We start from the raw sequence: 16176 nt of genomic DNA, 5'->3' as shown, positions 1-16176 counted from the left end.
GTTAAAAAGCTTACATCAGCTAAGTCACAGTTGCGGTGCTATTGAACACATTTAACTGAGTGCTTCTTGTAATAGGATATTGATTAGCTCTGAAAAATCAGTGTTTCATTTTTTTTAGTCAGATTAGAAGCTTAAATTTTAACGATGAGGCAATAAATGGAACGTTGTGCAAAATAATTATTTGTATTCAACAAAAGAAAGTAAAGTAACGCCAAAGTATTCAAATTTTACGATCAGCGGAACATAAAAGCTGACGTAGAAAATCTTTGGGAGCTCCAGTAAGAACAAGCACAAAGTAATAACATTTTCATATAGATAGGCACATTTTGAATTTTTTTAATACCGACATTTACTTTACACTGTGGTAACGTTTGAGTTCACTGCATGATGTCATTATCCCATTACGACACAGCTTTGGTTAATTAACCGTCCGCATGTATGGGCGAACGGGCAAAGCAAATTGCAATTTGAATTTTTTTTCTTGATATCAATAAAAATGCCATTTCGTAAATTCAATGAAAAAACATGAAACTAAATTATTGTTTCTTTTTCTTAAAAAAATGAATAAGTCTTTTTCACATGACATTTACTTTGTTTGCATATTGCTGGTACATGCGCCGGAGCGCCGACCTGCTGCTGCTGACGTTAGCAGGCTTACGAGCCAACGAATTAAAATTGTCAAGTAACATTGATATCGCTTATGCCACCGATGGAAGATAGAATTCTAATACCGCTATACCCCCTGACATTTTGCCAACACATCCCAAAACAAATATAATCCTTTACTTCCCCCTCACAACCGTTTTTACCTCGTTTTTCCGTGGCTTTGCTTTGTCATCACGTGCATTGATTAACGAATATTGTTTTGGATTTTATTACTTTTTTTTATTTATTTTTTTTTCATTTTTTTGTTATATTCCCCTTCACTTTACATTGCTCAACATCACAGTATCCTCCAACTAAAATACCGTTAAATATTATTATATAAGTTGTATATTTTTCAAAGTTTTCAAGTTGATTATTTTTCAATTATCTTATATACTTTTGAGGTCAAGTTTTCAAATTTTACATTACAAATGTTCAAATTACTTTTTATACAAGTACAATGATGAAATGAAAAACGCATAAAAGTATAATAACGAAATTAAAAGAAGTTCTAGTTCATAAGAGTCGTATTTAGCCAGAACGCACCAAATAAAGTGTATGTGTCTCTACGCCTTTGCAGACGAGTTGGTGCTACCGCAAACTTTACCACCAGGTGTGACGCAAAAAGACGTAGAGCTGTTTAAAGATGCTAGAGATCGTGCTAATCGGATGACATTGGAAAGCAACGGTGGAGCACCAACCGCAATGGTTAGTCCTGGTGGCACTGGCACGCGGAATCCGGCGGCTATTGTTTTCGGGCGTTACGAAGTGGAGACTTGGTACTCCAGTCCGTTTCCTCAGGAATACGCAAGACTACCTAAACTTTTCTTCTGCGAGTTTTGCCTGAAGTACACCAAAAGTAGGGCCGTACTTGACAGGCATATGGACAAATGTCAATGGAGGCATCCACCTGCTACAGAAATTTACCGCTGTGATGGATTATCAGTATTCGAGGTGATTATCTAATTTATTGAATTTTCAGCATTAAAAAATAATACGTCGAACATTCGTCAATGTATTGTTACAGATTGATGGCAACGTCAACAAAATCTACTGTCAAAATCTGTGCCTCCTAGCAAAGCTCTTTCTGGATCACAAAACCTTATATTACGATGTCGAGCCATTCCTGTTTTACGCAGTCACGAAAAACGACAAACACGGTTGTCATCTCGTCGGCTACTTCAGCAAAGAGAAGCACTGTCCCGCTCAACGTTACAATGTGTCGTGTATCATGACTCTGCCGCAATATCAGCGTCAAGGTTACGGTCGTTTTCTCATTGAATTCAGTTATCTGTTATCCAAAGTCGAAGGCATTCCAGGTACTCCAGAGAAGCCGCTTTCAGATCTTGGCCGAGTGTCCTATCACTCGTATTGGAAGAGCGTTGTTTTAGAGTATCTCGATGCACACAGGGATGCTAAGGAGCTGAAAATTGCTGAGATCACGAAAGAAACTGGCGTCTCAGGCCATGATATTGCAACAGCAATGCAATTACTCGGCTTTCTACGTCATGTCCATTTGAATCCCAGTGACTCGAATAAACAGTTGGCCGTAATGGTGGATTGGAGAAAAGTTGACATACACATGGCTAAGGTACGCAAGAGTATGAGAATTCCATTGGATCCAGATTGTCTACGCTGGATACCATTGCTCACACAGCTACCACAGGCCTATCAGAGTCCCGAGGAAGGTAACGACACAAGTTCTGACATAGCCACGCCGACGTTAGATCAGCCCTGTGCTATTAATAAGCCTGTAGCTGCTATGGCCGAGAAAGTGCAGCGAATTAAGATACGCAAGAAGTTTCGTGTCAGAAAAATGGGTGGTGGTCACCGAAGGTCGTCACCTCTGAAGGCAAGACTAAGTATGGCGCAAAGGGCGAAGATAATGAAGGAGCAACGAGAACGTGAAAAAGAGAAACTCACTAAAGAGATGGAGAAGAGCTCAAGTCATTTGGCTGACACTGAAGAGGATTTAAAGGAAAAGACTCTTTCCACTGAACAGCACAAGAGCAACACAAGTCATATTACGACGCCTAAGAGTACAAGAACGCGCGAGATACATCCGCCGAAGATGCATGTCAATACACCTAAAAGTCCGCCTCTAATAAGTGCACCTGTAGCGGCTACAGATACGATGCCGGTAACGTCGTCGAGGCGGAGTGTCAGGACGGCTTTGAAAGCGACGAGCACATCAGCAGTAGCACCAACACCACCCAGGAAACGCAAACATTCCGAGAAAACTGAGCCCGAAGAAGAGATGGTCAGCAGAAAACGCACTCGTGAATCTCTGAGGGAACGTGAAAAAGACAAGGATGAGGGGAAAGAAGAAATGGCCGAGAAAAATAAGAAGAAGAAGGTTCCAGCAAAGGATGTGAAAGAAAAATCCAAGCCAGCAGAGAAGAGTCCTGCCGTAAAAGAAAGTGCAAGGCTAAAAGAAAAGGAGGCAGCCAAGGAATCACCCGCAAGAATACTTCGGTCGCCACCTACGGAGGTTATTACATCCAACCCTCCTATCAAGCCTAAGAAACAAAGCAAATTGGACGACATTCTTCTAAAAGTTACGAATAAACAGCCAAAGAATACGCCGACGGCTAGACAAACCAGAGATAAGAGGGCCAGTGTGGCAGAAAAGAATAGCACAGAAGATAATCATCACCCTCAACGAGGTGCCAAAAAGGAAGTTGAACAAGTCAAGGAATCTCCTGCGTCATCGAGACGCGGTAGACCGAAAATCGACTCCAAGGCGAGGGACACTACGATCGAAGTTACAGAAGAACAGCTCAAAGAGGCGAAATCGGAGAAACAGCTCACCATTCCAGATATGTTTTCGACAGTTAGCGCCACCACCACTGTTACTATTACACCGACCGTTAACGAGAAATCTGAGGAAAATCTCACGGCGACGGTTAGTGTTAGTCCCGGTGAATATGAGGCTGGAGATGAGGATGATGGTGATGATGAAGACTTCTTACCAAGGTCTAAAGTCGCCAGTGTTATTCAATCGCTCGATGCTGCCATCGAGAGCGCCGAGAAGATGGAAGAGGAAAAGAAGGCTGCCGCCGCCGCTGTTGCTGAGAAACAAGTGTCCGATGAGACAGAAACGATGAAACAACCAGATATCATGGAAGAAGAAATGCAAACAAAGCAGGAAAACGAACCAGTGCCAATGGAAGAGGAACCCATTACGAGTACAGTTCCAACAGAAGTTAAGGTAGATCCAAAGAAGACTGAAGAAGAACCAATGCAAGTCGAGAATAGCAAACGATCAATTGAAAATAACGTGTACGAGGCAAAAGAAACTCCTCTGCTAACGAAAGTTGATAGTTTACCTCTTGTAGTCAATGAAAAGAGGGAACAGCAGTACGTTCCCACGGTAAATAGCCACCCAAATGTGACAGAAAGTGTGATCGACAACCAACCGCTGGTGATGCCACAAGAAAAAGTTCCTCCTGTGATAGTCGAGCATCATCACGAAGTCACCCAGATCCATTCGCATCCTGAAGATAAGATGTATTCACCTGATAGCGGTAAGCTTGCTTGTTGAATAATACAATTCGTTACTACGTATTTTCTAATTCTTTCATGCATAGAAATGAATCAATTAATATTGTTTATTTATATTGATAATTTATGTGGAATTTCAGGGAAAACAACCCCACACATAGAAAATCCCGGTTCGGTAAAACGTACTCCACCTTCGCAACCAGATTTACCGTCGATGGGTGTCTACACACCCGACTCGACAACGAACTCAGTGCACTCGCTACACTACGGCCAGTGTGATCTGGACGTAAGTCAGTTGGGCTTGGAGTCACCGACTTCCATAGCGAGCGATCTCGCTTCGCAGAACAGTGTGGAAAGACCGCCGAGCGCTTTACCTACTATGCCCAACCCGTCACAACAAAATGTGTCTGTGACATCTATTAATCAAGGTCCCATACAAATGAGCGCAACTACAATGCAACAACAGCAGCAGAGTCCCCATCCAGTGAATCATCAATCTCAACAAGTACAACAAGCACAGCAACAACAGCAGTATTCAGATTGTTCGATGCCGCAACATGCTCCGCAGTCGCACGTATCTATTCAACATCAGCAACATCAGATGCAACAGCACCAAGATAAGAATCCATACGTAAGTGTAAAATGTAATATGATTTTCATATCGATCAAATATTCTTATGAAAAAAAATTTTAATTTAGACTTTTATAAAATATAAACACGATTTTAATGTTACTATTTACAACAAAGTCGCTAGTCATAAATATCGCTTTATTAATATAATTATTAATTATTATTTTATTTCCCTATAGCTTCAACAGCAACCATTGACACCACAACCGTTGCAGCAACCGCGAACGCCGCATACACCACAGAGCTTGCCAACCCATAGCCCTCAGCCGATCCAGTCGCATACACCACAACCGCTATCTCAACCGCATACTCCTCAGCCAATACCACAGACCCATACACCCCAACCGATACCTGTCCAGTGCCACACACCTCAGCCTTTAACTCCACAACCGCTGCAGTTGTCGATTGCTCAACAGCAACAACAGCAGCAGCAACAGCAACAACACCAGTCAAGGAGTCAGGCTCTCGCACATGCTCACAACCAACAACAGCCACAACCGCCGCAAATAACTCATCAATCACAACCACAGCAGACACATTCGCATAGCAGTAAAAGGTCCAGCAGTTCACAAAATTCGCACAGGTAGGTGCTATTTGAATTTAACAAGTATCCACCTCTTCGTGACAATTAATTAACGATGATTTAAACAACGTTATTATAGATCCAGGTCAACGCAACAGAGCAGCAGTAGCAGCAGTGGCAGTAGCAGTAGCAGTAGATCTCATCGCGCGACTCCGCCAACTTCTCAATCTCAGAACAATCAACATGCAGTATTGGCTGCAGCAGTTTCTCAGAACAGTCACTTGCCACCTCAATATCAGCAGGCAATGTCAATGCCAGGGATGGGTCATCCACACTCCAGTCATGCGGCCCATTCACACAATATTCCGGTGATATCACAAGGTGGCAATTACGTGGCAGTATCTCAGGCAATGGGTTTTCCTACGCAAAACACTTATGTGATCCAACACCGAGGCGGTCGATCGGGCTCGCATACTCCGTGCACGACGGCCACGAACTTTTACATTCAAACGTCGCCGATGCCACACTCGCACACCCCTGCGCCCCCGATGATTAATACGACCACGGGTCAGACACCCAATTCCTGCAGCCTAGCTAAGCTTCAGCAGATGACTAATGGCCTGGACGTGATGCCACCTACACCTTCGCAAGCTATGAATCTCACCCCTCCTCCTCCGATACCACACACGATGACTCCGCCTCAGCCATCTAGGCAGCTTGCAACTCCACCGCAAATGCCCATCAGCTACACCAAGAACTTCTACAACGTAAGCGCAGTACCTCCTCCCGGTACTCCAGGCCCACCACCGCCTAGTCGTTCGGCCTCAAGGTCATCAGCTAGCGCTTCTATGACGCCCATTCCGCAGTCCTATCCCACGGAAGGTCTCTATCGATCCGCCCAGGCTCTTGACCCAAGTGCCAGCTGCCCGCAAATGCAGAGCGCCTCCAGTCGCGTCAGTCCCAATGTCGCGACCATCAACACCAATCTTATGGCTGCTCAAGCTGCCTACGGCTACCGTGTTGCCCAGCAGACCACCGCTGGTTACATGAATCAAGCGGCGGCTCAGCTCGGCGGATTCATGAATCAACCCGTGAGCGTGGTGAATGTCGCGGCGCCTTACGGTCAAGACCCGCATCATCAGAATCCTTCTACTGTGTACACCGCGTATCACGGCTACATCAATTCGCCCCTCATGCAGCCACTCAATGGAACAATGCGGCCTCGCTAGCCCGAGCGTCCCCAGCGCCCGGCCAGCGCTTTCGTTGTGCCGCCGCCAAGACGACCCAACGACAAACCCGCTGACCTGTTGCTTCCCTACTGAACTCTGTACGCCAATTGTATTTCGTTTATTTAACTTTTAAATGTAACGTCTCGGCGCCCGAGCGAATCAGTATTTTATCGATTTTTATCGTCGCGTTTTATCCTCCCTTTCCCCTCTTACACTTATCTGACATAGTGATAACCAGGTACAATTAGCTCGCTCGAAGAGCTTCGAGGATTTTTAACGAAGGGAGCATTTAGGCTAGCAGCGGCAGACGTGTGCAGACAGACACGCGGTCTCTTTCTTGTAATATTTCTCTTAGTATGTTTAGGGCATTTTCCATCGATTTTTCCCTCCAAACGACCCATTAACAGTGTTACGTTTTGTGTATGATAATATTTATATATGAAGATGAAGAACGATTAATACTTACAATAATATTCTGTTTGATATTATCCAATTGTTGAACGTTGTTGTTTACGTTTTACGGGGGCACGCTGTACTTTATTCTTGTATTATAGGCGTGAAACAGTTTTTTCGCATATAAGTTGCTACTACAGTGATAATGATGATAATAATAATTGCATTGTATTATTATTATATTATAACGTATCGTCATTATTTTTATTACTGCTACTATTGTAAACTGAAAAAGGCAAAACAAATAACCATGTTATAAAATACATGGGGTACACATTATATACACGAACACATGTGCGCGATTATAACTTGAAATGATCTTTTTTTATTCTACTATCGATACCCTTTCGTTTACATCTTTTCTTTTACGCTCATAATATGTAGATTTTCTTTTTTAATTTCTCTCTACGTAATCGGATATCGTTTTATTGTTTCTCCCCCTCCCCTCTCATTTTACCTTTTCTGTTTTTTTACAAGTGTACGATACCTAACGCCTATCATATTTTTACTACTTACGTAAGGATTGCGAGTATGCACACGTTTATTGCGATATGTGGGAGTAAAATTTATCGAAAGAAAATAAAGTAAATATAATATATGTATATATACATAACGAATTGATTATTGATTCGACTTGCTGTTCTGCAAATTGTCATAACGGGCTACAAGTGAAACGAGGAAATAATTATTTTTTGTATTTGAGTCGAAAAAATAAAAATGAATGAGAGTGAGACGTAAGAGAGAAAGGAGATATAACGACTGACGTGATTAATATGAGAAGTATAAAATAAAAGAATGCCTACTTTGCACTATCGAGCTCTGAGAAAAAAGAAATGCGCCTTTATGCTTTCGAAGAGTATATATGCACATCTACTTTTTGATTCTCGTGACACTTTGCGGAATGTTTACGAAAAAAAACAAAAATATATAGTATATTATATATATATAAATATATATTATATATTTATATATGATAAGACTCGAGTATGGGTTGATTTTTTTTCTTCAGAACGATAGATCAAAGTAACGAGCGAGCGCAGTGCTAGTTTTAGCATAAACTTGTAAACCAGATGAAAGGTCTTTAAGAATATAGTGTAAAATACATCAATATTTATTGTACATAGATATAAAAAAACTACTAACAAATAAAAATGAAATCGTAAAATTGAATTGAATCAGCTTTTTTCATTTCAACCCCGTCTTTTTGATCCTTTCTTTCGTGTGCAAGCTCTTTTTGACCTTTTGAAAAAAAGTCACATTAAAATACTAAAAGTGATATAAAAAAACGGCTAAACTACAATTAGATCATAGCATATCAAAGAATATCAGTTATCTCGAATTTCTTTACCAGTTCCTCCGGGCTCGTCGTGTGGATCTTCGACCCTGCCGACGCTTCTTCTCAGCTTCAGCAAGATCAATATATTTTTTACGCTGCTGACATGTCATGCACTGCCAGCGTTCCCCAGCGACTCGTGCCATTTTTACCACGGGTATGTGAGGCTTTCTGCTCTTTAATCTCAAGAAGAATATGAGATATGGATTTGTTGTTTTGTAAAGGCGCTCGGGTTTGCCATGTCGAGCACAATGACGTTCTGGTAAACTTGTTATTGGACATTGTATTAGAAACTTTTTCATTGTAGCTTTACTAATAATGATTTTTTAAATTAATTTTAGGCTGCGAAGATGTGCAACATTACGTTTCAAACTATATCTTACTTTTCAATAGTTTTCTCCAAGTTTACAACTTCTCTACACCTTGATTTTTGTTTGATGACGTTCCCCATAGAGTTTTAAATATCACTAAACTGATTTTCAGGTTAATAATTTTTTATACACCTTTTTTTCTTTCTAAAATGAATCGTATTTTGTTTCAATTATTTCAGTTTCAGATTAATACAAAATTACGTTTTTCTGATACTAAGCAAAATTGGCATTTCATTAAATCAATCAGAAGTAAATTTTTAATAATGTTGATAAAAAACTATAACTTTATTGTCAATAAAGTATAATAGAGATGAATTCCTATTTTGCTTGTTGCTACAGTAAATATAATGAAAAAGAAAATATTTTGTAGGAAGACAATTATCTAGGAAAAGTACTTTTATTTCTTTACAAAACTCTGTATTGTAATCTTTGAAAAGTAAACTCAATAAGCCCTAATAAAGTAAAATATAAAATAAATAACTTCTGAATCTTATTTACAAGACAGTAACAATACAATTAGAGGTCTCCGCCAGTTTGAGCAGCTCGCTTGGGTTTCCTAGTAGACTTACTGTTACCACAATAACAAGCCTCCTTTTGAGCATCAAGATAGCTTTTACAACCTAACGCTGTAGTTCCCGTGAATAGCAATTTCGCAGCCGCTTTACATGTATTCACAACCGTCACGCCCGTCGTCTGGTAGCCCTCGCAATATTTATATAGACATCGCTTAAATTCTAAATCACATTTCTCCTTATCCGAATTACACGTATCGTAGCAGATGTCGTGTGCGTTGCAACATTTCGTCATCTCCTCAAGTGGTAGATATTCTTGATTTATCTGAAAAATTTCAACGTTAATGTTACCCCTGATTTCCTTGAAATTATTTTTAACAATGTGCGACTCAACATACTTCAATACCAAGGGAGCCGCAGCCATCGCTTGTCGCCCTATGGTTCCAATCTGCTTTTGGCGTGGCTCCTGAAATCGAAAATATCGCTAGTTAATGCGCAAACAATCCCATGCAAAAACGTAGGCTTTCGTACAATTGATACTTTCATCAAATTGGTATATAAATAAAATGAACGGATTCCTAGTGAAGAATCCAATTTATTCTATTTTTGTAGTAAAATTTAATAAGTTTTTATTTTAATTATTGACTCTTTTCGGCGGATTAAATTGAACTATTTTTCTGTAAACATGTATAATGACAGTTTATTCCCGTTTAAAAATCGATTCATCAATTAACCACATAAAACACGTTTACTATAAAAGTAGAGCTACACAAACTAAAAATTTAATAATCATTTCTATATTTATATTTTCATATTTATAGGTTATACCAACAAAGTTGCAATTGAAACAAAAGCAAATATTAAAGTTAATATGAAGAATGATTTTCATGAAAAACTCACCAGTCGGACAGTGAAAAACGCAGTTCTCCTCGACAGCAGCATCAAACACCTCATGAATGTCCTTGATCTTGTGCGCAACAGTGATGGCATTTTCAAATAGATCCGAGAAAACAGTCTCCGCTGCTAAAACTGCATCACGCAAATTGCTGAGAAGGCCGGCACCGTAGCCGGACCATGCGTACGCCAGAAACGTTAGTGCGTAGATGAAAAATTTGCGATAATGGAAGATGTCCATAATAGCGGGGAACCGCAATTCTTCGCAAACGACGCGCCAACTACTCTTGACACGAACCAACATACATATCCAACGCGCACACACACCACCAAGTATTTTTAGACGGCACTCTGCCAATGAAGCGACGCGAGGCTATTCTATTGTTCTAGGGCTTTGGGTTGATTTTATTTTTATAAACGCATATGATTTTTTTAAGAGTAACGAGGAATATTTAATAGTTTCTTTTTCTTTTAAAGAAAAATTTCTAGGCGTATTAATTAAAATGTAAAAAAACTGATTACTTATGTTGAAAGAATGTAAAGCCGAAGAATTTATTTATTTAAAATGTATTTGTATATTCGAAGAAGCAACCATTTTTAATTTATAGCAAAATATCAAACAAACGTAGAATTTAATTTTATGCTGTGAAAGAATGCAGCAGTTTTGATTTCTTTGTGTATAAACCAAAGATAAAATGACAATACTTTTGATCAACTACCATTAACATTATGTTTTAATTTATTTTTTTGTTAATTTTGTCGTCGCTAATATTTGTAGATATTTAAACAGAGTTCATACAATACTTAAAGGATTATCATATTTACAATTTGTTTTTGTACGATTATTTTTAGTTTAAATAACGTCTAACGCGTAACGTAAGCTACTTCTGCGAATTCAATGCAAAGATATAGAAATTAATAACGTATATTTAAAAATGAGGGTTTTTTTTCGTGTGGTACGCTGAATTATATATTATTTACTACTTTTCACTACTCTAGCGTAAGTTTTTTAAGGAATAACATCGATCTGTATTTACAATAGTAGTGTCGACAGCATACCTGTGTTTGAAATAATTAATTTGACGGAAGATTTCTGCATTCATTTAACGGTTAAGTTATAAAAATAAAAGCATTTTTTTAGGAAATATCTATCCTAATAATACTTTTTACATCGCGAAACAAAAATATCGTAGATCAAAAAATCGCATGTATTTGTACGAATCGACAAAAATATTATAAACTATACTCGAATTTGCTGGCCAATTTTAAGTGTTGCTATCTTCGTCCATCTTTTCAGTTTCTTTTGTTGAAATAGACATTTTCTAGAAAGAAAGTTACTGTTCAGATAATTCATAAAAACAACGGCACCATAAAAGGATACATCTATCATGCGTAATTAATTAAATAATGAAAACAAAAATTCAAACTATACATCATTTGTTCATAATCTTTTGTAATGTGATAATAACGTGATTTTTAGTTGCAATACTAAAAAATTCTTACCTCTTTGCACAGAGTTATCAGATCATCCATCTGCTTACGTTGATGAATAAGCTTCAATTTTTTATAAATCGCGTTCATCTGAGTAGTTCTTTCCTTCCGAGGGTTCAGCTGAGAGCTTACTAAAATTATTGATAACAATTGTAATTTTTTTAAAGCAATAAAAAAATAGTTCTTAATTTTATATAAATTTATAAAAGTTTAAATAATACATTTTTCTTAAATGATTTAACATATTGAATAACAAAAAACATTGCTCGAAAATGTTGATTGATTGTATAAATGAGTTAATTATTTTTAAAAATTGTAATAATTTTTTTTTATATATAGGGGCATATCTACGGTAATGTTAATTTTGTTATGATCAGCATTTTATTTTATGGCAGTTGATTCTACAGATTGCAGCGAGCGAGGATATCATTTCAGTCGAATAAGTGAACTGTTTATGATAATTAAACTATTTTTTTAGGTATTTGTTATGTTGTATAAAGATTCAAAATCGAAAATTGTCGATAAACTGGCATATTTTGATTGTGACTCTTGATTTTTTTACTATTACCCTTACAACTTTTAAGCATTTAAAATATTTACTTGAAGTTATCAGTGTAGTTTCTTATTATTAGAACCTGTAACTTCGCAAAATCCAAAAGATGCACCACCTATACTGTAGCTAGAACATTCGAAAGTAGCGTAATTCGATTTTGCGAATTGAAAAATATTTCCAATATGTTGCTTATATCTTTTTAAGTATTAACGTAATTGGAAAACGGAACATATAATTTTGTTTTACTGCAAATAAGGAATCCAACGCGTTGTTTAAAATCGATATGCCCTCAAAAATAAAAAAGTTACTCAATTTCAGTTATAAAATTATCGATAGTTACAATTGCTTTTATATGAATTATTAGTTTTTGTGTTAGAAATGTGACATGAAAATACTCAATTGGGAAATTGATAATTGTAATCAATTTTGAGTTATTAATTAATGATAATTTTTCTTTCCGTTTTTCAAAAACGTGAAAATTCTATGTTTATATGTTTCTAGAATAAATTGTCTCTAGGTGACTATGTTTATATATATTGTATGTGAATATATGTTTAGGTTTGTGTGTGCGCGCGCGCGCGTGTGTGTGTACGTATAAAATAAAATATGATTTACATACAAAAATTTGAAGCGAGTAATTAAAATCAATACTGTACGTTTATTAGCGTATTTCTGTATTTATATACTTTAAATTCATATTTTCAAGGTCTGCCACGCTAGCTTTTTTAGTTGTTCGTGATGTGTCATGTATTTTATTATTAACGATATTTAATTATTATTATTAAAATAAGATTTTCGTAAGCTTTTTGCCTGCGGGATTTTGTGCATTGAAAAGAAATAACTAAGGCGAGTAAATTTTCAGCTTTTAGTGCATAAATAATTCATCTAAAATAATTTGAGCGGTGTGCCAGCATTTTCAAGAAAAATGAACGATACCATGGATATGCCTATATATTTACTAGTATAATTATTTTTTTGAAAGTGCGCGTGTGTGTACATATACATATATATACATACATACATACATACATACATACATACATATACTTACCACAAGAAAGATTTTTACTCATCTTCTCACAGTTTGATTTGCGTGAAGAGTTCTTCGGGAAATCATCCGCGATTTTTCTACTGAAAAAAATCTACGGGAATTGAATAAAAAATTTATTGTTAGATAATCGGGCAAAAAAAATAAGTTGAAAAATAATCCGTTATAATATTAACTTTCACACAAATAATTTTTGTGTGAAAGTTAATATTATAACGGATTATTTTTGTGTGAAAAACATCGATCTATTTTATTTCGTACCATACAATTCTTGTTGTTGGACTTCGTTGTCTCGCGTTCGAGCAGTCCGGGCTGTAGACATGGCAAATCTATGACTTCTTCAGCTTCAGGATATTCAGGCGACCAGGAATATTTTTCAATATCTACTTGGACGACTTTCTCGGGTGCTTTGGTTTTTGGAAACACAATTGCATTTTCAAGATCTTTCTTAGGATTATCGCATTCTTGAGAGAACGTGACGAATTTGCCAATTCGCTTAGGCACTATTTCTTCGTTTGGATTAGACATATCAGCTGAGCATCTGAAGAAACAATTTTCATTGAAATAAGATTTCGTTTATGAGCTATAGCAATGAAAAAAGATGGCAGAGTGCTTGCTATCGGATCCTAATGCGATGGCTTCATATGCGTTTGATGGGCTTGGGGAAATGAAATTATCTCTATAATACTTAACGTGCAATATCAATTATCTACTAAGGAACTTGATTACATTCTTATAAATGGTTGAAATGTGTATGAAAGAAGGAAGAATGCATTCAGTTATAACTATACTCTGATGTATATAAATGTATACATAATAATATAAAATAAGTAAATAGATATTCCAATAAAGAATACAGAAGATTACTAAGAAACTACATAGATCTTGTAACACATTTTTTTAGTCTTTCTTATACGGTATTTTTTATACTTGTTAAAAGAATGTTTAAATTGTTATTCGGGTTTTGGAAAAAATGTTTGTCAAAGTAAAGATGATCGACATATAGAGAATGATATAGCACAAAGATCATAGCTTTTTATCACTAAAACTATTAACCTCACTTAAATGCTTACTAAGTATACTTTGTCGCATTATTGATTACAACGAATAGGAAAGAAGTCTTTGTCTGATACTGAGTGTTTACGTTATTCTAACCTCACTCAGAAGATAAAAAAATTTTTTTATATATTTATTTAACTTTTCGCTATTTACCTTATCTAATGTAGTTTTATTCACGTTACCTTTGTTTTAACATTTTCGAACGATCGTTCACCACATGCAGCTACTTGCTAAAGCTTAAGCTACAGAAGGGAAAATACGACGAATGTACTACTTTATAAGCACACTACTACATTTTGCGTCGTTCACACTGATGGGAATCGGACAGTTTGAATTTCAGAATTATCTTTTCGTCCGAACTTTATAATTATCTTTCCATTAATACTATGTTAATAAAGAATTGCGCAATATTTTTATAAGACTAGTTATTGTAATAATTTCTTAAAAATTTTAATTAAACAATAAAATAATCTTACTAGTAAAAAATATTCAAAACTTTTATCATTTTTAAACTACGATATTTTACGAAACTATAATATTAGTAAAATTTGTATAAACTTTTTCTAATAACATGCATACATACATAAATTAAATAATAATGAAAATTATTAACTTTTTAGTATACAAAGTCATTTATTATTTATACAAACACTTTTACATAATTTGAATAAACACTTATTTAAAATGAATTTAAATACTATTAATTATTGCAATGAAAAAATTAATACTGTTTAAAATTTACATATCTTTTTTATTTAGAAATGCACAAAAATAATATAATTGATTTTAAATATAACTGAAGTTGAATTCAAGACAAATTTGATGAAAATTTTGTCAAATACAAGTTTCCTCTTAAGCAAGTTTCTCAGCTAGTTTTCCAGTCTCGTACATTTTCTTGACATCAGTACCTCCTCCAATGAATTCTCCTTTGACGAAAACCCTAGGAACTGTTCTTGCTCCAGTAATTTCTTCAAGTATGTCAAAGATGTCATCACCATCTTCTCTTTTGTCTAATTCTATAGCTGTATAAGCTTCCTTCAGTTTGTCAAATACCTATAAGCAAATCAATTACACATCACTGATCATTTCTATATTAAGAATCAATTTTAAGGAAAATTTTTAAATTATTTACCTCTTTAGCCATTTTGCAGAAGGGACATGTGGTTTTTGAAAAGATAACCACTTTGTCGGAGACAATAAGTTTATCAACTGTTTCACGACTGACTGCCATTCTTGCTGCTCTTGTACTGGAAACTATACCCATAGGAATTAGCTAAAGGAAGCATTATAAGCTTATTATGGCTGCTACTGATAAAACTCAATCATTTACAAATGAAAAAGGTGAATTGTACTGTAGATAAATTAAAAAAAAATTATAAACTATGTACAAAATTATCTTTAAGTACAAAGCTTTTACAATAATATCAGATGTAATAAGAAATAAGTAGCATATTTATAATAGTGATTATCAGAAAATACTTTGTAAAATGCTATAACGACTTATGATAGAGCATATTTCATTGATTTCGCACATGGTGCAATACTATAGTTACAAATTATAGATTAACATTAAATTTGTTAAATTATACCTAGTTAAAAATTAAACACATATTGATTTGTTGATTATCTTATCAATGGACAACCAACAAAAAGGTCTAAACGTAATAGTAATTATTAAATAGTATTAAAATGTCTATAAAATTATTGAAAACACAGTTGAATAACAGTGAAAATATATACTAATTTAATAAATCTAAAAAAATACTATCTATTATAAAAGTGAATCACCTTAAACACTTGTCGATAAAGCGAGCGCAAGACAACTGCACGACGCCTCTGCTACTTAATGGAGACATGAATCAGACCTCTTATAGTTTCTGCTACTAACTATAGTCAATGGCGAAAGTACGATAAGCCGCAGTCCGCACCC

The 16176-nt window shown here is 36.0% G+C and overlaps 4 protein-coding genes across 6 annotated transcripts; 1 reads left to right on the top strand and 3 right to left on the bottom strand.

Annotated features, from left to right (window-relative positions):
• The first annotated feature begins 64 nt into the window (after positions 1–64).
• Positions 65–8048, top strand: LOC131674254 (histone acetyltransferase KAT6A). Its single transcript, XM_058952809.1, has 6 exons — positions 65–682; positions 1226–1599; positions 1673–4172; positions 4290–4780; positions 4960–5363; positions 5443–8048. Exons 1-6 carry the CDS (start codon positions 580–582, stop codon positions 6530–6532), a joined length of 4962 nt encoding a protein of 1653 aa, XP_058808792.1. The 5' UTR covers positions 65–579; the 3' UTR covers positions 6533–8048.
• A 90-nt stretch (positions 8049–8138) lies between these two features.
• Positions 8139–8847, bottom strand: LOC131674256 (uncharacterized). Its single transcript, XM_058952813.1, has 3 exons — positions 8702–8847; positions 8334–8630; positions 8139–8224 (listed from the first exon to the last, which is right to left on the bottom strand). Exons 1-3 carry the CDS (start codon positions 8767–8769, stop codon positions 8176–8178), a joined length of 414 nt encoding a protein of 137 aa, XP_058808796.1. The 5' UTR covers positions 8770–8847; the 3' UTR covers positions 8139–8175.
• A 282-nt stretch (positions 8848–9129) lies between these two features.
• On the bottom strand, positions 9130–14546 carry LOC131674255 (group XIIA secretory phospholipase A2). 2 transcript variants are annotated; one of them, XM_058952810.1, is made up of 7 exons: positions 14429–14546; positions 13449–13728; positions 13191–13281; positions 11599–11717; positions 10102–11417; positions 9600–9667; positions 9130–9526 (listed from the first exon to the last, which is right to left on the bottom strand). In XM_058952810.1, exons 5-7 carry the CDS (start codon positions 10397–10399, stop codon positions 9206–9208), a joined length of 687 nt encoding a protein of 228 aa, XP_058808793.1. In that variant the 5' UTR covers positions 10400–11417; positions 11599–11717; positions 13191–13281; positions 13449–13728; positions 14429–14546; the 3' UTR covers positions 9130–9205. The 2 variants fall into 2 exon arrangements, with proteins under 2 accessions (XP_058808793.1, XP_058808795.1); XM_058952812.1 differs by having other exon boundaries at positions 14400–14501.
• Positions 14547–14890: 344 nt separating this feature from the next.
• LOC131674253 (uncharacterized) lies at positions 14891–16175 on the bottom strand. Of its 2 annotated transcripts, none has more exons than XM_058952807.1 (3): positions 16035–16175; positions 15379–15519; positions 14891–15299 (listed from the first exon to the last, which is right to left on the bottom strand). In XM_058952807.1, exons 2-3 carry the CDS (start codon positions 15508–15510, stop codon positions 15099–15101), a joined length of 333 nt encoding a protein of 110 aa, XP_058808790.1. In that variant the 5' UTR covers positions 15511–15519; positions 16035–16175; the 3' UTR covers positions 14891–15098. The 2 variants fall into 2 exon arrangements, with proteins under 2 accessions (XP_058808790.1, XP_058808791.1); XM_058952808.1 differs by having other exon boundaries at positions 14893–15299; positions 15379–15500.
• Between the last annotated feature and the right edge of the window lies 1 nt (position 16176).

This window comes from Phymastichus coffea, unplaced genomic scaffold, assembly GCF_024137745.1.
Source record: "Phymastichus coffea isolate CEN01 unplaced genomic scaffold, Cenicafe_Pcof_1.1 PCOF00223, whole genome shotgun sequence".
NCBI lineage: Eukaryota > Metazoa > Arthropoda > Insecta > Hymenoptera > Eulophidae > Phymastichus > Phymastichus coffea.
Note: the sequence above shows the minus strand (reverse complement) of the source record. Positions and strands in the feature narration are given on the sequence as shown.

Bases quoted from the DNA above. Each gene is read 5' to 3' on its own strand.
- LOC131674254 (XM_058952809.1), top strand. From the start codon at position 580: ATGACATTTACTTTGTTTGCATATTGCTGGTACATGCGCCGGAGCGCC. The intron at 1,600-1,672 runs GTGATTATCTAA...GTATTGTTACAG, and splicing joins ATGGATTATCAGTATTCGAG to ATTGATGGCAACGTCAACAA. The intron at 4,173-4,289 runs GTAAGCTTGCTT...GTGGAATTTCAG, and splicing joins GATGTATTCACCTGATAGCG to GGAAAACAACCCCACACATA.
- LOC131674256 (XM_058952813.1), bottom strand. From the start codon at position 8,769: ATGGGGAACGTCATCAAACAAAAATCAAGGTGTAGAGAAGTTGTAAAC. The intron at 8,631-8,701 runs GTAAGATATAGT...AATCATTATTAG, and splicing joins TTGGAGAAAACTATTGAAAA to TAAAGCTACAATGAAAAAGT. The intron at 8,225-8,333 runs GTAAAGAAATTC...TTTTTTCAAAAG, and splicing joins CGACGAGCCCGGAGGAACTG to GTCAAAAAGAGCTTGCACAC.
- LOC131674255 (XM_058952810.1), bottom strand. From the start codon at position 10,399: ATGTTGGTTCGTGTCAAGAGTAGTTGGCGCGTCGTTTGCGAAGAATTG. The intron at 9,668-10,101 runs GTGAGTTTTTCA...TTTCGATTTCAG, and splicing joins CGTTTTTCACTGTCCGACTG to GAGCCACGCCAAAAGCAGAT. The intron at 9,527-9,599 runs GTATGTTGAGTC...GAAATTTTTCAG, and splicing joins GCGGCTCCCTTGGTATTGAA to ATAAATCAAGAATATCTACC.
- LOC131674253 (XM_058952807.1), bottom strand. From the start codon at position 15,510: ATGGGTATAGTTTCCAGTACAAGAGCAGCAAGAATGGCAGTCAGTCGT. The intron at 15,300-15,378 runs GTAAATAATTTA...ATTTGCTTATAG, and splicing joins TCTGCAAAATGGCTAAAGAG to GTATTTGACAAACTGAAGGA.